The sequence below is a fragment of the Vanellus vanellus genome (assembly GCF_965231255.1).
Source record: "Vanellus vanellus genome assembly, chromosome: 15".
NCBI lineage: Eukaryota > Metazoa > Chordata > Aves > Charadriiformes > Charadriidae > Vanellus > Vanellus vanellus.
In genome coordinates, this window is record NC_138920.1 from 363072 (window position 1) to 387111 (window position 24040).

Here is a 24040-nt window from a genome sequence, read left to right on the forward strand (position 1 = left end):
CTCACCAGGGCCATAAGCTTCAGCCCCTCCAGGAGTTTGCAGTTCCTGTTCTTCAGGCGATGTGCCTCGTCAATGACCACGCAGCGCCACTGGATCTTCTTCAGCTCTGGGCAGTCGGCAAGGATCATCTCAAAGGTGGTGATAACCACCTGGAACTTGAAGATCCCAGGGAGAGGGTTACCCTAGGGAGACATAAACCATAGGCAGCGCTCGACTCCTGCAAGGTGGCAGGACACTGTCAGACATCCTGTCAGCATATCAGTGTTAGCAGCTGGCTCCTAGCTGGGATTTCCCCCGATTCATCTCTCCCAAGCAGCAGGCAGGTTCCTGCAAGCCTCCTCGCTGGCTGCAGGCTGCATCTCTCCAAACCAGACACTGCTTCAGGGCAGATGAACAGGCCTGGACAAGAACTGCGTCTGGGGCTCTGCTGCATGAGTTGGGCCTGTTCTTCACTCATACACAGTGTACCCTGAACCCATGCCACCACCTTTCCCTCTCCATATGAACCACAAGCTCCACACGCAGCTCAGTGCTTCCCAAGTAAAGGAAGCCAGGGCCAGGGGCCGCATCCTGGAGTGTTGTGTGCGTCAATCACCTGTGTGTCCCTGTACACCATCTCGTATTGCTGGATCATCTGCCGGCTGATCTGGCTGCCGTGGTACACGATGGCATTCATCTCTGTCCAGGTGCGGAACTCCCTCTCCCAGTTGGTAATGGTGGAGAGAGGTGCGATAATGAGGAAGGGGCCATGGATGCCCATCAGGAATATTTCTGAGAGGAAGGTGATTGACTGGATTGTCTTCCCCAGCCCCATCTCGTCAGCCAGGATGCAATTCTTCCTGCAAAGATGTACAGGAGCAGGTGAACGTGGGTCTCTGGCAGGAACACCCTGTCACCAACGACTCGATGGGACGTCAGACACATCACCTCCACCCACACCTCTCCACTGATACAGTGGCCCAAACTGGTCTGGGTAAGCCAGACCATCCAACTTCTTGCAAGATGATGGACTCAAAGTTAGTGTGAAAGATACTTTCCTTTGGGTGCACGCTAGCCAGTGAAATATGCACCTGATGGCCTGCTGCAGCTGAGAACATGCATATTCCTGCACTCCTGCCACAGGAACGGGCCAATACCAAAAATAAGGTCTATCTTAGACCCATAGCTAACCCCTACTATCTCCTCTCCAAGACTCATTTACCAGAGAGAAACACTCCTAAAGACTCAATTGCAAAGCTAAAACAAACACAATTTTTCTGGCAGCTGCCTGCCAGCTCCAGCACTGGAAGGTCTCGGTGGCTGCTCTGCGAGGCCCCTGTTTGTCAGCTCTCCCGGTCCCGTCACTGCACACAATGGAGCCCCACTGTCAGCAGGACTCCTTGTGGGAGCCCAGAGCTCCAGCCCCTCCTCACCTGTTATACCAGTTAAAGAGCAGCCAGTTCATTCCCTCCAGCTGATACTCCCGCAGCTGGTTGCTGTTCTTATATTCCCGGGACTTCTCCAGTTTCTGCCAGGACTCAGATGCCGGGCGCTCCTAGGAGGTGAGAGCAGGAGCAAGGTCCATGGAGAGGAAGAGTCTAACACTCAGCGAGGCCAGACCCCGCTTCTGGGGCTGCATATCAGGACAACACTTCAGAAAAGTCATTTACAGCTGATTCACAGCAAGGTCTTGGCCTTTGGATCCCACCCTCGGATCCTACTAACTAACCCATCTGGAGGGGAGGATCTGGGGCTTGCACTGCAGCAGCAGGGACAAGAAGGTCAGCACTGTTGGACCTTGGCAAGACACAGACAGTCCCTGCCTGCCCAGGGCTGTGAGCTGCCAGCCAGGTACGTTACCTCTGGGTACGTTACCATGTGCTTGATTTCTGGAGGGATTTGGAGGGCTTCAAACTCTTTAATCTTCCCTGGGTCGACATCCTCCTCCAGCTCCCAGGTGCTCTCCTCGTAGGGCAGCGAGCACCACTTCACCAGGTAGTGAGTCACCTCCTGCAGCAGAGAGAGACAGGTTCAGAGACAGCGCAGGACTCATGGCCACTCAGCCCCAGCGCGAGGGCACAGACTGCAACTGAGAGCAGGTCACAAGGACGGTAAGTGGCCCTCCATTTACCCCTGTCCAAGGGGTCCCTGGGGACCGGGCTTAGGCTGTGCAAGGCTGGGAAAGCCTCAGGGTGCTCAGAGATGACACGTGATGCATGTCGTGGATCTGGACCTCCTGCCAAGCCTCCCTCCCTCCACAGGGCTAGTAAGCGATGCAGCCACTCACCTCCCCGGTGTCAGGGTCCTTTGTGTGAGCCACCTCCAGAATTCGATCTACCTCCACATAGTCCGGGTTGAACAAATCCTCATCAGGCTGCAACAGCAGAGAGTAAAAAGAGAGGTAAGTTCAAGGTGATTCCAGGGTTAAACAGATGGTGGGCATGAGTAAACAGCTGTGGGACATCTGTCCCCAGGATGCTGCTAGCTGTGCGCAGCACACCAAGTGCCCTGGATGCAGGTACGTGACATCTGTCTCTGCAGAGGAGGCAGGAGCCTTGCAGAAGGCAAAGCTCTTGCTTTAGAGCAGCCACGGGCTCCATGCTGCCCTTGCTGGGAGGCAGGAACGTCCTCTCCAGCCCATCTGGCCCCAGGGTACAAAGCCCTGAGCTGTGTGCTCTAGCTTATGTGCAGCATCCAGAGCTCTGACTGCCACAGCACAGAGCCACACATAGCACCCAATGAACTCCACTCCTCTGCAAGGAAGAGACCTTATTCTTTGTCTCTGCCTCTCTCTCTCCCCACCTTCAACTCAGCAGTCACCAGCAGTAACCGCTCATGAGGCAAGGGCTCATCCTCCTGCCAGGAACACCTGGGGAGGAGTGGGCGTTACACTAGGAGTGGTCCTCAGAGAGACACATTGTCTGGGGCTTGGGAAGGAGAAAAATCAGGCTTCTATGTTCACAGCTCCCTAAGCCCCAGATAGTCACAGGAAAGAGTGTCTGCTCCTTGCTAAATCGTTAATGGTACAGTGCGTTCCAACACATGCTGTTTTCTTGGCATCCTGGGAAAGACCCCAAACAGACTTGGGAGTGAGAAATCTGACACACACCCCCATCTTTCCAGCTACATCCATGGAGAAATGTTCATAGCCTACTGGCCTGATTTACACTTGTAAGGGGCAGTTTGAGGAGATCCAACAACTATCTCCGGAGCAGCAAGATAAATTATAGAACACCCTTCACGTTAAACAAGATTAATCTGCTTATAGAGCAGAGCAGGCAGGAGCTGCCCTAAGCCCAAGTCTTTATAGCTCCCTCTCTCCCATGGCATCTCTGCTCCACCATGAAAGCACCTCCAGCACTGCACGCTGCCTTCCCTCCCATCGAGCAACGCTTCCAGGCTTGGCAGTGCCTGGCATGTGACATTTGTCACCCTGCCCATACCTCTGCCAGAGACACCATGGGTGTTCAGGGCACTGTCACAGCCCCTTGGCTGCAGCACCCCCAACTGCACACCCTTTTGTGCTGTGCCCTGGTTCAAACCAACCTGGAAGCTCGAGATGCCATGCTGCTGCCTGGGCATCACCACGGTGTCAGCGAGGGGCCCCAGGGAGGACTCTGGGCAGCACCCTGGGATTGCTGAGCTACGGCAGAGCTCAGGCAGGGCAGGCACAGCTGCACAGTGAGCCCTGCCTGCCCACTTCCAGCCCTGAATTTTGGCCCCGGAGCCGGTCTCGCCTGGGCAGGGAAGTGTCAGCGGCAGTGCTCAGCTCTTGGCCTGCTCATCCACCACACTGAGCCCCCGTGTGCCAGGGTCGGGCACAGCTGCTTGCCATGCTCAGCTCTCACCTCTGTAAAAATATGCTTCATCTGAGCCTGCTTGTTCCGGAAGCGCTTTATCTTCTGGGAGATCCTGGGGTCCTTCTCCAGCTCCTCCAGAGTTGCCCACTTACAGTGGAGGTAGGAGCTGCAGAGGAAAAAAAAATAATTCAAGAAAATGTGACCAAAGAGGCCTTTGGGACCGATCCCACCCACCACACAGACCAGCAGGGATCTCCCAGCGACCCAGAGAACACCTATGCCTCCCCATGTGAAACCCCAAACTGGAAGAAGCCACAGCCCCGGTCCAGGCCAAGACTGAGCACTGTGGCTGCAGCGGCTTTCCTGCTTCCCACCACCAGGGCTGGCTCAGGAGGACAGGGGCAGCGAGACAGGGATGCTGGGGATGCAGCTGGGGCTGGGACGGAGGTGGGAGCGCACAGCTGTTGCTTGTGCATGAACAGGGCCCACTGCTGCGGCACAGAGCACCACAACGCCGCACGTACAAGTTCCTGTACTTGACGTAGAACTCCTCCATCTCAAACGCCAGGCCTCCGGGATGAGCCTGAAACCGAGGGAAGGAGAGTTAGCGAAAGTCAGAGCCTGTGCAGAAACTGGGGGAGCATCCTCGTGGCCTGGGTGCAGACAGGCTCCGGGCAGGCTGAGCCTCGCAGATGGCGAGGATGGCCAGGGACTCTGCGTGCTGCCTGTCCCAGAGGCTCAGTGGCTCTGGGGAACATGGTGTGAGACCACCCTTGAGCAAAGGGGACTCAAACACCTCCTGGGCACCAGCCCAGGCCTGACTCCTCTCCAGAGGTTTTCTGGCACCCAGAGCAGGAGAGGCACCACACTGATCCCCAACCCAGAAATGTGCCAGTCTGGGAATACCCCAGCAGCACCCTGCAAGAGCAAGGAATGGCACGGCAGCACCAGCTGCTGCTACATCTCACGTCCCTGCTGTACAAGGCAGCCGGGTCCCTTCTCTCCTCTGCCCAGGGACCTCCATCCCCACTGACATCTTTGCCACTCACCTCCTTCTGCACCATCCTGGAGGCAAGGATCTTCTCAATGATATTGGCATCATCCTCGGGAGGCTCCTGGGAACAGCAGAGCAGAGCGCTGTTTTCTCAGCCCATCACGTGGCTTGGCTTCCGGTACCCTCCCAGCGCAGAAGGGCTGCTTTCTCCTCTCCCACCCCACCAGCAGAGCTAGCCCAGCGGGAGCTGGGAGAGCTGCGCTTAGGGAACCCTTCCTGGATGCCAAGGTGGAGGTGCTGCCAGCCCAGCTACACTCGCCCTCTGCCTTGTGCTCCCTGGGCCAGCAAGGCCACAGCACTGTCGTGCTTAGCTGTGTGGGTCCTTCCAGCTAGACCAGGGCAGCCAAAGAGGGTGGCAAGTCTCCCAGAAAAGAGCACTTCTGACCCCAGACTCAAGGAAGAAAATACACCAGAATGTGCAGATTTCCTGCTCCCAGCCACTCTCCAGGCCAGACCTCTGACTTGCTCTGGCATTTATACAACCCTATAGTGCTGGATGGTCCCAAAGGCCCCAGCAGAGCAGGGAGAAGGGCTGTCGGGCCCTGCCACAGGCATCCTCCATTGCTGCCGCCGGCCCATGGCCACAGGACAGGGACCACAGCAGCTCAGCCCCACCACTGTCCATGCAGCTCTTCCCGGCAGGCTCAAAGGCTCTTTTCTCCGCAGGCTTCAACTGTGCCATCAGGAAATACTCCATGAGGCTGCAGAGCCCTTCTGCTGGCCACCCATGGGCTCCCACTCCCTCACACTGAGCACACGAACTTTGCTGGAGGTGGCCCTGACACTGTCCTGCTTCCAGCTCTGAGATGGCGCAGGGCAAGTGGGGAGGTCGAGGCTCTCCCGGTCCTGTGCAGGACCAGCCCCACCAAACGCCAAGGGACGAGAGCCGGGCTTGTGCCTGTCTGTGCTGTAGCAGGAGAGGCACGGAAAGATTAAGGGGAGAGGACAGATCGCAAAAATGCAGAGCTTGCTTGAGCATTAGAAATCTCAGTTCTGCCCTGGCTGGGAGCTGGCACGGCAGCAGGAGGAAGAGCAAAGTGTAGAGCAGAAAGGAGGAGGACTCTGTTCATTGCCTTCAGACTGAGGCAGTCTGGTCCAAGGCAAAGCAACCCTGAGATGTGCCTTTGCAGACTAGAAAGACTCCTCCAAGAAAGGCTCAGGGCAGGCTGGGGGGGGACAGACCCACAGCACGCCACAGCACTCACCCAAGAGGGTCTGGGAAAGCCAAGGCAGTGCGCGGGGCTGCAGCAACCCCTCCATGCTCCAAGCCCTCAGCCGACCTGCTGCCTCGGCCCCCCTGCTGCAGTGTGGGGCAGGATGCTGGACCCAGCACCATAACAAAGTGAGCAGGGTAACAGCAGCTCTGTCTGGGCCCCTCAGCTGCAGTTCTGCGGCCTAGAGGGGAATTTCTGCCCTATTTGGGGAGCTCTGCCCCATGCCAGGGTAACACAGCCGAGGGGAGCACGCAGAGATGCTCCCACTGCAGCCACTGTGCAGTGCCCGTTCCCCTGCACTCGGGCACCCACCCTGGCGCTGCCGGGCTCCAGCTTGACCCTGGCTACAAAAGGCTTGTTTGAACAGGGCCAGGGGCATCACAGCCACCTCCAGCACGCTGTGGCTGGGAGCTCCCACACTGACCCGCAGCCCGGCTGGCTTACACAGGTCTGTAGCTCATCACCGGCAGCCTGCAGTCTGCTGGAGGAGCCCTGCACCGCCTCAGAGAGCTGCTGAGGACCATGGCCAGGATTCAGGGGGGGAAAGCTGCAAGTCCAGGCCATGGGGAGAGCAACCCTAAGGCCTTAGCACTCCCATCTTGCCCTGCCAGGTCAGTGTTGACCCTGGGAACAGCCATGCCCAGGCCCAGCCAAGCCTGCTGGCTGGAGCCCAGAGCAACCTCTCAGCAGAGAGCCTTGCTGCCATCAGACACCAGCCTTGATAATTCATCTGGAGCAGGACAAATTGAGGCAGAAGTCCAGGACTAAGGAGACCAGGGTGGCAGCATGGACACATGCCAAAGGCCACACATTCCCACCTGCTGTTTTGAAAATCTCACTTGGAGAGATCACTGCCAGGAGCCCTGCTGGACCATAGCCCCGGGCAGCAGCTGAAGCGGCACCGGCAGCACCTTCCATGGGTGTGCGGCATCCCTCCGTGTGAGGCAGGGACCATCGGGCCAGGTCTTATTTACTGGCTTAACAACAGAGCTGACTAACACCCACATGAAAGCCTTGTGAAGCTTAGTGAAGAGGGGACTAGAGAGGGACATGGGAAAACTATGAGAACAATTAGTGACCATTATTAATAACTGGCAGCTTTGTTAGCTGAGAGGGAATGAGCAAGATCCCACACGCAGACCCGCAGGAAGGAGCTGCCGGCATCCACCAGGAGCCAGTGCTGAACCAGTGGGCAGAGGAGGCAGGGCAGTGAGGCCCAAACTGCGGTGACACCAGCTGGTCCCTGCCACGCTGCCCAGATCGCTACCTCGCTGCCCGGCAGATCAGCTTGGCTGGCAGGTGTCAGGCTGGGCATCTCTACACTCCAAGGCACTGATGGAGAGCAGCAATGTGGGCAGAAAATGATCACCTGGCACCCACAAAGCCCTCGGCTGGGAGAGCCAAAATAATACACTAACCTCATGGACAGGAGCTACTGAGACAGGAGCCAAAGGCGGGCATGGGTAATGGGTGGGTTGTGCCTTCGGGGAGATGTCCAGCTACCTGACATGTTCCAGAAGCCTTAGTCCCCAAGCAGGAGTGGGACAGTTGGACCTGCGTGCCTCTTGCCCATCCCTTTGTGCACTCACAGGCTCTGCAAAGCTGGCCCGCACCCTCCCAGACAGGCACACTCTTACCCCATCCTCATGCTGGGATCTCCTGCTACCTCCAACCTCAGCACTGACACCCTTGGGACACCCTGTGGGGGGGCAGGAGGCCCTCTCATCCTGTCCCACATCCAGCCCTACCTCTGCCTGCCACGCCAGAGTAGAGGCAGAGAGCGCAGAGGTTCGCCCAGCTCCCAGCACGGCTATTGTCTCGCCATCATCATCCACCACCTTGAAATCCAGGTCCTCATTGTACTTCCTCCTCTTCACTTGCCGTCCTGAGCGGCGTTTCTGTGTATGGGATGAAAAAGGCAGTCATAAGGGAGACAGGCAGACCAAGTACCTCCTCCTTGCTTGAGTAGAGGAGAGAAAGCCCCCGGCTTGCCCGATCTCCAGCCCACCCCCTGACCCAATGGGACAGAAGGGGTGGGACGAACAGGCAGCCCTTGGAGGTAAACCCATCACTGCAGGTCTCCATCAATGCCTGACCCACACAGCCCCACCAGCCCCTGAGACCTGAAGCCGCAGAGCCCTGCAGAGACATGGGCAGGTCCCCAGCCCTGCGGGGCTGACCTGCCTCCCTGCGCTGTGCCGGGAAAGCGGAGCTGCCAGGAGCCATGGACGAGAGGGAGACTCAAGGCTGAGGGACGTGCAGCGCCCAGGGCAGCAGTGTGCACCCAACCCAGGGCCACCAGCTGACTTTAAGATCCTGGCCCCAGGGTCTACCAGCCACACTGCTGAAAGAGCTCTCTGATCACTGCGTCCCGGGGCCCAGCTCTTCTGCCACTCAGAGGCAGCCAGGATTTCCCCCACCGGCAGCCAGCCGAGGGCTTTGGATGTACCTGGCTGTCAGCCGACTCTGCAGACTCCTCTGGGCTCTGCACAGATGGGCTCAGGAGATCCTGATCCAAATCCAAACTGTCCACTGGTATCTCATTTTTCCTCTTCCCTTTCTTCTTCTTCTCCACAGGGGTGTCCTTGCTGCCAAGACAGGCTGACAGTTAGATCTTGCCCTAGGGATCCTGGGCGAGAGCCAGTGGGCACCCACACAGGGCTCTGCTCCCACTGGATCACCCAGAGGCAGCTCAAGGCTCCTGGGGCCTCTCCCAGCATCGGGATCCCCAGTCGGTGGCGCTCATTAATCACCGTCAAGTGCTTTTCCATCCACTTCCAGTACACTGGGATGAAAGTGTCCCCCTGCCCCACCCTGGTGGGCAGAAAGGGGCTGGGGGCTCCCACCAGCCAGGGGAATGGCCCCACAGGGGCTGTGGGAGTAGGGGTTCAGCTCATAGCCAGCCTTCACTGCTCCTTTGGCACAGGGAGCCTGGATGCATGAGGTGAGGATGCTCTGGATAGTGGCTCAGGTGTGGCAATGAGTCGCGAGAAACCAGGCTAGCCTCTCCCCTCCAGGCAGGGTGACCCCTTCCTTGGACCATGAAGTCTCCACAGTGGAGGCAGATCCGGCACCAGAGCGCAGCAGCCTCTGCCCCAGCTGGGAGACCGAGACAGGGACCTATGTCCAGCGCAGGTGCAAGGAGGATCACCAACCCCAGCATGTCAGGGCAACGAGGTGCCTGCTCCAAGCAGAGCAGTCACAAACACGTCCTGCGCCCACAAAAGCCAGGAGTACAGTTCAGCAGCTCCAGAGACCACCCATGTCCTGGCACCCTGGAGACAAACCTTTTAGCCCAGTCTGAGAAGCACCGGCCATCCTGCCAGCCACCTCCCGCGTGTGCCGCAGAGCCCTACCAGACCCCACTAAACCTTTACACCAGTGTTGAGATAGAAGCTGCTCCAGCTCGTGGTTTTTCTTCCCTCAGCCACAGCCCCAAGTCCCCACCCCAGATGGCACCTGAGCAGACGCTGGCCTGTGCCTTCAGCCGGAGGGAGTTAAGCCCCGTGATGACCATGAACATGGGGAAGATGCAGGTCCCAGTCTCCCACTGGTGCAATGGCCCACCATGGCAGTCACCACCGCCTCCAAGGGCCCGTTGGGAGGCTCTGGCCCACCAGGCAACTGTCCTCCATGCTCAAGTTGTGGAGGGGGGATTTGGGCCCTGCTCCTGGTGAATCCCACCATCTTCCTGCGAACATAAAATGCGTGAAGACGCAGCCCAGCCCCATGGCATGCTCTCCGAGTCAGGGCCACCAAGCCCCTGGTGGCACCTGGAACCCACCACAACCTGCCTGCGCAAGGGAATGTGCCCAGAAAACACCAGGGGAAGAAACAACTGCTCCCAACGTGCCCCTCCGTCCTTACCCTCTGCAAGGAACACTGCTAAGGGAAAGATTTCAAAGAGCTGGTGCCTGTCCCTGGGCTGAGCAACGTCCCCTTCCTCACTCACAGCCCCGCCATCTGTCCCCTCCACATCCCAGACCTGCACAGCAGCAGAGGAACGGTTAGTTTCAAAGCCATCCATGTCAAGGTTTTACAGGAGAAAAATCACTGCTTGCCTGGGACCAGCAAAACCCAAGCAGTTAAAAATCTGCTGTTCAGGCCAAAAATGCCCTGGCCGTGCACCCGCACTTCAATTAGGGGCCCTGAAAATGCACTGCGAGCACTGCTTCCACCCGAGCAATAACTCCCAAGATATTGATTTGTAAGTCACAATTAACAACTGCTTCATTCATGAACCAGTAGTTGGCTATGATTAGAAATAATTTAGAAGAAATTATGCTACCATTATCTGCCACTTAGAGGACTCCCAGCAATCATTTCATGTGCGCGCAGTGCTTACCCTGCCCGCCGCTTGCCTCCCCCTCCCCACGCTGCCAGGGGCCTCCAGCCCACCTCCCCGTCTGTCCCAGGCAGCAGGCACAGGGGGACACACAGCCCTGATGCCCTGCAGAGCTTCCACCATGAAACCCATGGGTGCCTCCACCCAGTTCCTCCCGTGGGTGGGTTTGCTGGTGGCTGACCCAGAGGCAGAGGCAACAGTCAGAGAAGAGGTTTGACAAGGAGCTGCAAGGGGGGGGAAGCTGCAAGGAGGACCCACGGGCTGGACTTTCCAAGCAGCAGGGGTGGACCTAGGTCCTCTTGGAAGGTGCAGGTGAGCAGGAGGAAGCACCACCGGCTCAGGCTCCACTGCAACAGGGCATCAGGAAAGCACAGAGCTTTGTGGCACTCCCAGACTCCCACACGGTTTCTTCAGGCTGCCTGATGTGTAATGGAGTTATAATAATTGGTCTTTTTTTGCATGAAGTGACCTCTTCATCAGTGCTCTGCACACTGGCCTCCACCACAGCGAGCCAATCCCCCTTCAGCCCCCCTCCCAGTACCCCCAGACCCCGCCATGCCTTTGCAGGAGGGACCAGGGTCTCCAGCTCTTCAGCCGGGGTTACTGCGCCACAACCCCCATGTCTGACCACCAGCTACCCCGTGGCAGGTTGCACTGTCATGGGCTGCTTTTAGCACCCTGTGAAGGCACTGCTGGCAGCTAAGGGACCTGGCAGGGTGGCAACAAGCTCACAGACAAAAGCCGTAAATGCCTTCAGGAGCCCAAACCTCCACGGTCTGCTCTTCCCCAGGTTTCCCCTGCTTTGCTCTGGTCCCAAAGCTCCCACTTCAGGGGTGGACCTCTGCAAACTGCCCATATGGCAGTTTCTTACTGGTGGAGCAGAGGTGTCATTAGGAAAAGCTGGTAGCTGCATCCCTCATCCCAGGATTCTCTTTGGTGCCCTTTACATGGGCTCCATCCTTCCTTTCCTTGACTGCAGCCCCTCTTCTTCCCTCTCCACCTCCAGCCCCTCTGCTGTAGCCCTCCTTGGGGCCTTGGAGAGCCCTTCCCTCATCCTCCCGGCACTGTCAGCTTGATCTGTCCATCCCCATCTCCTCTGGCTCACCGGCCCACGACTGATGCAGGGGCTTGGCTTCCTCGTGTGCAGAGCCCCAGGCTCGAGGAAGACCAGAAAGGACAGCGCTGCACAGCTCAGGGACCCGCCATGGACAGGGCGCCCAGCTCTCGCCCTGCTGAGCTCCCTGCCAGCCTGGCACAGGAGCTTTGCTGCCCCACACCTTCTGTTCACCGCCAGCACACGCCAATGACACTAACGGCCACCCCAGTGCCAGCTCCACAGCCGTGGCCTCTCCAGGATTCGGCTCTAAGTTTGCTCCAAAGGAGCAGAGCTGTGGAAAACCCAGGGCTCCGTCCTCACCCTGCACATGTGTCCTGCGGGCAGCCACAGCAGGAGGGAGGTGGGAAGATCCCACAGATTCTGGGACACCCATTATGGTGACCATTTCTGGAAAAGCGCCCTCGAGAAGCTCTACCAAACTGGTGTTTCCCAACAAAGAAAGGTTTTGCTGAAAAATTCCCAGCTGTCCCCTGTACTAATCTCATTTACAGCAGAAATATACTCATCCTATGGATTACACACAGTAGACAAGGAGGGCCTGGCTCCAATCGACAGGCCTGCTTTGCACAGGACTCTCCAAAAATACTTATTCTTGCCAGTCCATGACAGCGAACCAAATGATGCTGGTGCTGTTGAGACCTGCTCTGCTATCTGCACACATTCCCAATTAAAAAGAAATCAGAGCTAAAAAATCTTCTGGCCAATCAGCCTGTTAATTAAAAGGATGAGGAATTACCAGAGGCGGTGGCGTTGGGCTGTGCAGTACAAGGGAGTCCTGAGGCCTCCGCGCTGCCAGCCTTGGCTCCAGCACAGCTCCACAGCTGCAAGGGAGGGACAGGTCCTGCCGCCCAGGAGAGTGAGGAGACGGTATGTGCTCCACCATCCTCCCACACCTGAGCAGAGGGAAGGCAGGCCGTCGGCACCCAGGTGTGTGGGGACCCTCGCTTACACAGAGAGCCCAGGGTCAAGTTCGTCTCACTCACGTACCCTCTGCCCCGGCCCCAGAACAGATATGACAGGCCCTCTGCAGCGCTTTGCTGGCGAGACACCTCCCTAAAGTCCCTCTGCCCCCCAGGACACTTGGCACAAAGGCCAACCCAAGGACAGACCAAGATTTTTCAGTCCTCTTCTGGATCTGGGGTCTCACAAGGCCTCATATGCAAAAGGGCACTCGCCTGTCCTGTCTCTGCATGGCCGGAGAGACCCTCCTGGCCTCCCGCCCGGTGCGTCCAGCCTTCAGCACGAGGAGCTCGCACACCCTGGAACGTGGTAGCCCAGTGCAGCTCTCTCAGCCAAAGCTCCTGTGAGCCCACAGCCCTGTCCACACCAGGCACAGAGACAAGGTCACACCACCACCCACCTGCTCTTCTTGGGTCTTGTTCTGGGGGCAGGCTCAGAGCCACTCTTCTTGTCTTTAGGCTCCTTGGGAGCTTTGGGTTCCCGAGGTTTCCGGGGCTTCTTGGCCACCTCCCTCTGCTTGGGCTCTTTCAGCTTCTTCGGCTCCTTAGCCTTTTTAGGCTCTTTTGGTTCTTTAGGCTCTCTCCTCCTCTTTGGTTTCACCTCCACAGCTGCTTTTTCTCCCCCTTCCTGCTCCCCCAGATCCTTTTTCTTCCGTTTCTTCTTCACCCCCGTACCCCCACCCCCGCTGTCCTGCATCCCGTTCTGGGTGCCCATCCGCTTCTGGGGAGCCCCGTTGGGCTCCTCCTCTGGGCACTGGCACTGGCTGCCCGTGTCTGTGTCTGTGGCCGTCACCGTCACCTGGTGGGGCACCTCGTCCTGCTCCTGGCTGCTGGCAAAGGGGTCCTGCGCCTTGCACTCCCAGGCATCCGACATTGGGGAGCGGCTCAGCGCTTTGAAGCTTGGCGGCTGCAGAGAGAACAGAAAGGCGGCGTGTGAAGCAAATGGCACATACAGGAACAGAAGGTGCTCTAGGAGGAACTGCAGCTCCAGCGGGGCTCTAGTCACCCGGGTGTAGAGCTAACAACCTCCCTTGACGTACAGGGGACTATGGCTAACGGCCACCACATGCAGACGCAGCTCAAAGTGGAGGACCCCCCTTCCCTGTCCAACGGAGGCTGATGGGTTAGAGAGGCCTTTTGGTTCCCCACCAGCCCAGGTAGGTCCAGAGTGGAGGCAGATCGCCCCTCTGCTGTGTCCCCAAGCACAGTTCTGCCTTTGATCACACACTCCGCACCCCACTCTGCTGAGACCCAGAGTGACCCATGCGCCCAGGCCACCTCCTGCCTGTTGCCCAGAGCCAGGGATTGTCCCAGCAGGGCAGGGAGAGGGAATTACGGATGCTTTGCAGCCTCCTGCAACAAGAAGCAGGCCCCCAGGTTTGTTCAGGACAGAGTTTGGGGCAGAGGTCGGACTGGCACTTTTCCCAGGAGCTGCTGGGTGCCAGGCTCCCTCCAGCCCAGCAGAGCGGAGCTGCTCTTCCTGCTCCAGCTCTTCCTTCACTTCCTGCAAACTTTCCAGCACTGACCACTGACAGAAACTCAGCTGCCTCCCCGGTGCGCTCTGCTGTGGCAGGCCCCACCAGAAAACAGCATGAAAAGGTCCAGCTCTGCTCGAGCATCAGCAGGAGCATCTGCAATAAGGAGCCCAGGCTTGTGAGCCCCAAGCCTGGCTCCTCGGGAGCAGCCTGGGCCAGTGGGGCTGGCAGGGGATGACCGCCTGAGGAAGGGAGCTGCGGGTGACAATTCATACTGAGGACCAGAGCCCTGCAGCAGCTCCCAGAGGAGGAGAGAGCAAGGGATGCACAAAGGGCCGGGCAGAAGCACAGCCTTATGCAGCGAGGATGGGGAAAGTGACACGTCGGGCTCTGCTTCAGCTGCTCTGCCAGTTAGTTCCCATGCCCAGCACCCCGGCACAGGCAGCGCCCGGCCCCACCAGCACACTCAGTCAGCCCACCGCACCCTCTCCTCTCTGCCTGCGATCAGGGGGCCACCGGAGAGCGGCTGGGGCCATGGCCAGCACTGATCCCTCATGGTACTGCCAAGAGCCTGCTGCTGGCGGGCGCCCAGGCAGGGCTCTGCCTCTGCCCCGGCAGCACGGGCACTCTGAGCTGCTCCTCTGGCCCCGCAGCGGGACAGCAAACCCCACAGCCTTCGCAGGAGATGGCACACTTTTCACCCACAACCACCTGATTAACTCCACGGTTCAACGCACGGCCATAACCAGAAGGAAGCTGCGGCCATCCCCGGCCTGGCTCACTGCCACGGGGCCACCAGATCAGCACCACACCAAGCCCCGCAGTGCGACCGGGGCTGGAAAGCTGGTCCTGCAGACGGCGTTTGGTGGCTGTCCCATGAAAAAAGGTGTGGGGCTGAGCCCCTGCCAGGCCCGTCCTGCCAGCCTGGAGGTGGCACCTCCTTAGCGAGAAGCTGTGGGGTGGCCAGGGAGGCACTGGGCAGCAGTGTGCCTGCGGGGACAGTGGCAGTGCTCGCCCTGGCACCCTGCGCCCACGGCTGCCCCGGGTCAGGGGCACCGGTTCCTTCACAAGCCACTTCCCTGGTGCTGAGGTACCAGTGCCTCCAGCAGCAATGCCCTGGCCCTGCAGGCTCCCAGCACCACCTGGCTCTTCTAATACCCCAGAGCCGTGGAAGAGAATGTAAATATTTACATCCTATGGGCTGAGGACTGGAGCCAGTTTGGGGTGGTCTAGGTGCAGGGCACTCTGTATGCTCGGATTTCTGATTTGGATTTGATGGAAGCATTAAATGGAACAGGTTGCAAAGGGGAAAAGACCCCCGATGCCCCCGCAGCCACCTGTGAGTGGGGCTGCCAGCAGGTCTGCCATCAGCCGGGCAGGCAGCACCAGCATCTCTGCCCGCACGCCGCCACCTCCGCCGTCCTGCCCCGGCCCCTGCTGCCAGTCTGCTCCAGCGACCTGGGACGGGGGAGAGCAACCGTCCCGTCACACAGACAAGCCATCAAAGTGCACCAAAACAACTAAGAGGAACCTATTCTGGGCTGGGGGAAAATCAGCACTGTAGATGCTGCCTCTGAGCCCACAGGCTGAGCAACAGGATCAGTCCCAGCCTTTGCATTCCTCAGATCTCGCAAGCTGGGGATCAGCTGGAACAATTTACTGGATTAGTTACAAAGCTCACAGACCCCCAAGAGCCTGGATCTCCCTGTGCTTCTGCGCTGAACAGCAGCCAACTGCAGATACCAGACAGAAAGCAAATCTTCAGGATCTTTGCACAGCAGGAGGGTAAACTACTTCTCAGCCACAGCTTGTAGCCCCGAGTCTCACAAGGGGCAGACCACCCAACGAGCAACAGGTCTGGATACCGCAATTCTGGTGCCGTCCAAGAGCAGGCGATGCCACCTGCCCCACCGGGGATGGGCTCCCCAGCTCAGCCACAGGACTGGCCCAGGACTGGGCTGGGAGCAGTGCTGAGCGCCTGGAGCAGCTCAGTCCCCAACAGCCTGTGCCCAGGGCAACCGAGCCTCGATGGCCAGGCATGGGGACGTGGGTCCCTCTTGTTGCGTGTATCAGCAATTCCCAGCAAACCAGCATGGAGCAGAGAGTGGCTCATGACTTCCACCACCACACACCAGCCAAGCGGTCCAAAGCTCCCTCCTACCCCACCGGCTGTCTGCATCCACAGCTCCAAGCCAGGCTACAGAGCCCAGGCAGGTCCCGCTCCCCATTGGCATGTCCCCTGCCCAGCAGGAGCCTCAGGCCCCGCCACACAAGAGGGGCTGATAAAGCTGTGAGGAGATCAGGCCTCCAACCACGACCTACTTTGTGGGGTCTGCCTTGTGCTCGCGTTGTGCTGCTAAGGCAAATCAGAAAGGGCATTTTGGTGATTGCTGATGAAGACATCCCAACCTGCCACAAGCCCTGCTGCAACAGAAAGCTGAATGTTTTATAGAAACACCCACGAGCTGTCAGGAGGTTTGTGAAAATGCAATCTTTCTGCTCCTCCTGCATCACCTCTTGGCTGCCAACAGCCCCTCCAGCCTCTAGACAAGCCCATCATGGTGTGAGCAGATGTCTCCCGCCCAGCACACCTCCCAGGCAGCGCTGCAGGGCCCCAGATCCAGCAGTGCCAGCACTTTGCCATGGGATGACCCATGGGCATCAGCCATCACAGCCTGCTGTGTCTGGGAAGCAGTGGTGGTACCAGTCAGCAGCACCTGCCTCCAGCTGAGCAGCCAGAAGCTTCTGGCGAAGCTCCTGCCATGAAAGGGCCATCAAACACCAGCCTGTGGGACCGAGCAGCTCACGGCCAGAGCTTGCACAGGCAGAAGCACAGCGGGGCAGGGAAACCAGGCTCCTCCACAGCGATGGTGGGCAAGGTACTGCCAGCCCCAGAAACCCTTCTGCACCCAAGGTTGCTTGGTTTGTCTTGATGGGAAAAGGCTCCACGTTGTGCTCCTACAAGTCCATGGGAAGCTCCTGCCAACCGCACAGGACGGTGCTGCCAAGTGCAAATCTACCGTCGGAGCTCAGCACACCACTGCGAGCCAGGGAATGGGCTTTTCCTACTTGCCCTCAATGAGGTGGAGTTTATCCCAGCTTCTCGTCAACAGGAAAATCCTGAGAAAGCAGTGCCAGTGTTATCTGTGCTCCTGCATGGCTTTGAAGCACACTTGCAGCTTGCCTGCGGCAGCCCGGGCAGTCCTTTGCGGCAGGCAGGAGCACACTGTCCCCATGCAGCCAGGGCTGGAGCACCAGCTGCTGCCGCTGTGCCGCAGGGAATCACCAGCTCTGCTTCCAAATGGTGAGAGGCTGAAGGGCCCATGTCACACCGATTGGGACACAGCACTGCAGGGAGCTCTGCTGCAGCAGCAACCTCCAGGCTGAGTGGCATGAGACATCTCCATGAGCCATCAGGCCGCCCATGGCTTTGCCCGGGCTACTGGTCACCGTGTCTGCAGCAACAGCCACCAGCGACACCCTACCACATCCAGACTCCCTTCACACAGGAGAAACACATCCAGCTTCAGGAGCCTAAACCTGGCAAATTGTAGCCCCAGGACACTTGCTGCAGCAGGCAGGCAAGGCGGGCTCCTCTTGGCTGCTCCGGACCAGCCAAGGGCCACTCCAGGCCAGTGCTCGGACCGCGAGGGGGTCAGGAGTGGGGCAGGGCAGGCAGCACGCGCTGCCTCCCCGTCTGCCCAGGCTGGCCACGGGTCAGGAGCTCCAGTGGCAGGACTGCATCCAGACCGTGCTACTAACAGCTGTAACCACAGGCACCAAAGCACCCAGTGGCATTCAGTACCACAAACTAATACGGTGTGGAAAACCCACTAATTTTGTTTAAATCATGCTGCCCTCTTAAGTAGCTTCTAGTTCTCAAGGTGTGAGAGTATGAAGGAGGATCTCCTTGTAACCCGCTCCATCCCATGCACTGTTTTGCTGTTCTCTATCGCATCCTTCCCCTGCAGAGCTCTCCTGGTCCAGCTAAGATACAGGTGATGAGTCACCCTCTCCTCGCAGGTGGTCTGGGCTGGCTCTCACACCATCTGCCTTATCCTTCTCTGCACCTCTTCTAACCTCATCAGCTTTGGGGTGGCAGTAGGAAAGCACGCGGCATCAGAGAGGTACCACAGAGCACCAGGAGGGTTTCTGCTCTGTTCCTTCTCCCCTTCTGAACGGCTGAATGTGCTTCTGGGACAGCCTGCAGGCAGATGCCAAACTCTCTGCCAGCACTTTAGTCTCCTCCAGGAGCGGGGACAGCCCTGAGTGAAGATACACGCATGGCTGGTTCCCCTATATGCATTACTTGGCACATTTATAAGACGTTTCTTCAATTCCTGATTCTGTTTCCATTTCAGCATCTCAGATGATGGCAGGAATCAGCTGGTGCCTTCTCCCCTGCTCCACACTGTGAAAGCAGAGACATTTTTCCTGTACTTTGCTTTCTATTCTTTAATCAGTCACTAATTCACAGAAACACCTCTTATCAGGACAATGCTTAACTTCGTTAAAAGCATTCAGTGAGAAACTCTCAGCAGTTGTTTGGGAGCCCGTGAGCACTGTACCAGCCCAGCCCAAGCTCACCCCCACCATCTGGCTGTCTTTAAAATCCCCGGCAGATTGCAAGGACTAACTTTGCTTTACAAAGGCCATGCTGACTATTCACCGGTGTAGTATTTTCATAGGTAAATTGTTTATTATAGTTCCTAACAATTTACCCAATGCCCAGGTAAACCTATTGGCCTTTAATTTCACATTTGCTAAACCTCCCTTCCCGCGGACGTGGCCCTGATGGGTGATGGCTCCTAACACTATTTGTTAGCAATTCCCAACACCTCATCAGGCTCCTTTACAATTCTAGAGGAAACAGCATCAAAGCCTGGTGGCTTGTGTTACTTTGCTCAAAAATGCCTTTATCAAATCCTTTAATTTAAGGGCAACTCTCTGATCCCTCCGGCATTGGGACGTCTCTGGGTTGGGAGCGTTCCTGACCGAGCTGTTCTGCCAACACCCCGTTTCCATGACCGCTTACTTACTTGACACCTCAATCGTTTATTTACCCCGTGACTCCCCTTTAAAGGCCTTTTAGTCCTGAGATATTTGAAAAAAAAAAATTATTGTTAGACTCTGTGTCTTTAGCAAGTGCTTCCAAGTCCTGCCTTGTTACAGGTTTATTTTAAGTGCCCAGAATATGTGTCCTTTTTCTTACTACAACTTTTTTTAACTAAAGCAAAGCATCATTTGACATAGAACAGCCTCTTCTACAAGTCTGCCTCACCATGCAGGTTTGTTGCTCTCAGGGTATTTTGGAGGCGGGCGGAAGACAACGACTTCCAGGGTCTGGCAGGCGATGCCCATCTCTGAACCTCAGTACCATACCCAAAGCAGCCTCCCCACGCCCAGGACGCTTCTTATCCTTAGAGCTGTGCCTTTGCACTGTCTCTCAACTGGCATTTTTTTTGGTGATAATTGTAATGATTTTACATTTTCAGAATACACTTTTATGTAACATTTGTACATTTTTTTATTCCCAGGGGAATATTCTATAAATTATGTTTCATACAAGAAAGCAAGTCCCTCAGTAGCAGCAGGAGCACGAAGTCTTGTCCCATGTGTCTATCTACTGTCAAAGGGAAGGTCAGGGGAAAAAAAATGTTTAAACCTCCCCCAGAGAGCTGTGAAGGCCAACAGAGAACACTTACAATTGCACGACCCCATTAGAGGGCAAAGCCAAGGTTAGGGTGGGCCTTAATGATGTGTTTCCTTAACTCAAAATTGTTTCATTTCATTTACACTCCCAATTTGACTCTACTTCCCAGATTTTATTCAAGATTTAGGGGAAAACACCATGAGGACATGGGAGGCTCCTGCCCCTGGTCCTCAAAGGGCTCCCTCCCCGCTCCCAAACTGCTGAGCTTGCGGGATGCACCAGCCGCCCCAGCCCACAAGGGCCACGCAACACCCCGGACCCTCTCCCAGCCCTCCAGCAAAGAGATGAGCTGGATGCACCTGAAGGAACAGTTTAAAAAGTCCACTCGGCACACCCGCAGGGAACTTAGGAGCAGTGAAGTTCAGCAGCATTTTCCTGCCCAGGGCACGTACCAGCCCGGGGACAGCGGGACTGAGCCGGGTCCGAAACCCTCTCGCCCTGCCTGTGCCAGGTCCCTGCGAAGGGAACAGCGGAGAAGAGGAAGGAGGGGGACTGCAAAGAGAAGGTTGGGAGGAGGACAGGGAAAGGGCTGCTGGGACAGGGGGTAAGGATGACATGGGCTGAGAGTCCTGAGGAACAAGTGAATATGGTGAACAGCAGGCAGCTTTGGGTGAAGACAAGAGAAAACTGGGCGCAAGCACCTGGGAGAGGTACAGCAGAAGGGGACAGGCTCAGCTGGATGGGGCAGAAGATCTTGCACCTCGTACCCAGCCTGGAGGGAACCACCACACACCCAGAGCCCTGCTCCCTCCATGGCCTGTGAGACCACATCACCTTCCCCACCGCCAGCACTCCTGGGCTCCCACCCCATGGCTGGGCAGCCCAGCACCATCTTCTGCCCTGTAAAGGTGGAACAGACTATACAGCTTACACACTTGGCGTGCGATAGCTGTAAAGGGGAGCAGAGAGGCTCCCCTGGACCCAGGCAGCAGAAGTCACAGGCCAGCACCTGCTGGGGGGTGTGATGGGGGTGAAGCGGATGTTGCATTGGCACTGCTGCGTCAGAGCCTCCTCGCCAGCCAGCATCACTCCTGATCCAAATCACACCACACCACATGAGTTTGGGGGTGGGAAGGGGGAAGGAGCAACAGCCTGATGTCCACCCCACTGCTCATCCTGCGCCTCGGGGCCCTGTCCTGAGCCCTGCAGGCTTTTCTCCCCATGAGCACAGCAGGGCAAAGCTCTGCCACAGCCTCAGGGTCTCAATGGCAGCTCCACCCTGCGAGGAGGCCACGGCTGAGCCCTTCTCGTGGTCATCACCAAGAGCAAAGCCAGCTTCCCTTGCTACCGTGCTCAGATGACAACCACACAACACACTCTTGCCAGGCAGCGTGACCTGAGCCAGCAGCAGTGGCCATGACACACGCTGTCTTGCACACAAGTGCCAGCACCATTCAACCCCCGTTCGCTGCAGGCTGGGCCAGGCCTTCCTGCCCTGCAGACCCCCAGGAGAAGCAGGAGGCCTCCGCAGACAAACCACAGAAGGTTTGAACCCAAATGCAGGTTCAAACCTCACAAAGATCTGTCCTATATGTGGAGTGTCCACGGGGACCCCAACTGCGGGTGTCATCAAAGGTTTCCATGCTCTTTAGCCAGAGGCTGATGGCCAGGGGCTGCCCAGCACCACAGCTGCTCAACTCCCCCCCCCAGCACTGACCGAAGCCACCAGCCAGGCTGCCGCCATGCCAGCAGCCCGAGATGGGCACCATCACCCAGCTCTGCCTCTGGTCACGCTGGCAGCCACCGGCCCAGTCTATCTGCGCAGCCGGTTGCAGAGCCCCATGACGGGAGTGGGAAAGGCAGCTTCTTCCACACACAGCGTTTTAGCAGGCTGCTGAGCCACCCTCTTCGGCAGCTGCAATCCTCACCGGTGGTGTCCACAGCACAGGCTGTTGTATTCTAGTTGCTGGGTGTCCACACTCCTTGTTTCCAGCTCTTAATGCAATGCAGCAGAAGCTAAAAATACACAAGTGCCACCCTCCGTCATGTCTCCGAGCAGGCTCTGCAGTCGCCATGGGATGTGCGTGATGGAGGTGGGGCCTGGCTCCGTTCCCGAGACACTCCACCAAGACGCAGCCCTCAACAACTACAGCTGGGAAGCTCCATCCCGTGACTGAACTTGGCAGCAGGTACACATGTCCCCACCACCCTGGCACGGGGCACGGCAGGGGCAGAGGGCAACACTGCTGCCCTGGGCTGGCCAGGACGTCCTCCCCGCTTAGTCCTCTCTGGCAGGGTGGGAAGGAAGGCAGGGAAAGAGCATGGCAAGAGGAGGGCCTGAGCGGCAGCAGGGTGAGGAGCCCTTGGGGCCATGGGGGAGGACCAGGACCAGCGCTCCAGGCTGTGGGTGGAGGAGCAGTGCACCCTGGCAGCCCACCGCTCCCCCTGCCCCTCATCCTTACCAGAGCGGGTGCCCACATGCTGCTTGGCAGAGCAAAACTCCTGCACCAAGGGTCATCACACCTGACAGTCTCATCACAACAAAAAAAAAAGCCCAAGATGGGCCAGGAGCCCACAGACACAGCCTGGGACAGAGCCAAAAGTGCCCTCAGGCTCCCACTGCTCCAGCCCCAGGGAGCTCCAGTAACAGCCCTCGGCAGCGCTTCCAGGTGGTGAGACATCAAAGTTCACATTTCACTTAAACAGACCCATAAAATTCAGGAAAAAACCTTCATTTTATGCAGTGAATGCTTGAAGCAAAGGCAAGTAGAGCTCCCACAGATACTCCTGGGGGCCTGCATGCCCTGACGTGTCCCCACTGCAAGGGCTCCGCAGCAGCCATGCAGTGCCCACAGCCCCGGGCTGATCCCTGCTGCCTCCCCATGCCGCCAGACATGCACCGCCGGGGATCGGGCCATCCCCACCGCCTCCAAGCAAGGCTGAAAAGGGAGAAGAATCCTCCAGGAGAAGGCAAGAGCTAGTGGGTTACAGGACTGCCCATCCTCTCCCTCTCCAAGAGGCAAGCAATGCTGCTCTGCTCTTACAGTCTGTGCAGTACGGGAGCATTTCCATGGCTGTAGAATAAGGAGATTTACAGTCACTGTGGGATAACTGCACTTATTTTAGTTCAATATTTCTCAGGTTATTCAACAAGTCAGAGCTTGGCAGAAATAAGCACCTTCAGTGCCTAGGGAGAAGCAGGACACAGATTTGAGAGCCAGCCCAGGGAACGATGGTGCTGTTGGAGCCCTCAAAGAAAATCCATCGCTTGTCATTGCTCCCTGGGGTAGCTCGGCACCCCTGTCCCACCTCCGCCAGCAGACAAGGCGCCCTGGCATGAAGCCTCATAAGTCACAAGGGATGTGACAGGTTTCATGAGTTAGTCACAGCTCAGTGACAAATCCACCAGATTTTCACGCATTACTAAGGAAGAAGAGTCGTGCAAACACAGACTCTGCCTGTGCTAACAACAGCCCCTCATCTGCTGCACTAGTTGGCAGTACCCTGCATGCCAAGCCATCCCAGTCTGTGCAGGCAGGGTGGCACCTCGGCAGGGGGCACCAAGGGGGCACCGAGAGGAGCTCCTCCCAGGACAGCCTGCTGCAAGACCCCAGCTCTCCAGCCCAGGCTTCGTAATCCACTGGCGGTGGACACGGGCAGGACAAGGCATTTGCTCAGGGCAGCCACGGACTTGGGAAAGGAGAGAGCACATCCATAACCCATTCCCAAAGGAAGCTGACGGCTCTCCTGCCATCCCTCAGCAATACGAAGGGTGCCAGCACTTTGCCAGCCTTTGTACCCATGGGCCTGAACCTACACCTACGTGATGACCAAGGTGGAGCTTCTGCAGGTGAGAGGCTAGCAAGGAGACATGTATGGAAACGTGAGAGCCCTGGGAACCACACAAGCATGGCCCTTGAGAGCCCTGGGAACCACACAAGCATCTCACTTCCTCCGGAGACACTGCTCAATGGACTTTTGAAGGCAACAGTCCTCCTTGGTGCCTTGAGGAATCTGTTTACAAGGTGTGGGAGTTCCTGGGTTCAGGTGGCCAGAGGGATGTGGAATGGCAATTCTTGCTAGCTTTGCCTCCAATGCTGCTCAGCAGGTGCTGCAGAGCATGGCAGGAGCCACCCACCTCGGGGAGCAGCCACCCCCTTCACACATCAAGCAGGAACACAGAGTAGCCCCAGGAGCTCTGCTTGGCCAGGATTTCTTCCAAACACTGAACTCACAGCAGCATTTCTGACCGCTGCCCAGACCCTTCTGGCGACACCCCAGCACAGCCCTTGCAGAGCTGGTGACCACAGGGAACGCTGCAGCCCACTTTGTGACATGCTGCAAAGATCATTCTACAACTGCTGCCGGTTCAGAGAGCTCAGGAGATGAGCAGCTCAACCCCTACCACTCCTTGTTCGCAGTGGCATGCCTTTATCTCCCTCCT

General features: G+C 57.6%; 1 protein-coding gene across 1 annotated transcript in view; it reads right to left on the reverse strand.

Annotated features, from left to right (window-relative positions):
- Positions 1–24040, reverse strand: part of CHD6 (chromodomain helicase DNA binding protein 6) — a gene marked incomplete at its 5' end in the record, with an annotated part of 92211 nt that overhangs the window by 33752 nt on the left and 34419 nt on the right. Inside the window, 11 exon segments of the mRNA XM_082490873.1 lie at positions 6–182; positions 596–839; positions 1413–1534; positions 1855–1989; positions 2267–2353; positions 3828–3945; positions 4304–4362; positions 4829–4894; positions 7796–7945; positions 8497–8635; positions 12870–13375. Coding sequence (XP_082346999.1) covers positions 6–182; positions 596–839; positions 1413–1534; positions 1855–1989; positions 2267–2353; positions 3828–3945; positions 4304–4362; positions 4829–4894; positions 7796–7945; positions 8497–8635; positions 12870–13375 — 1803 coding nt within the window.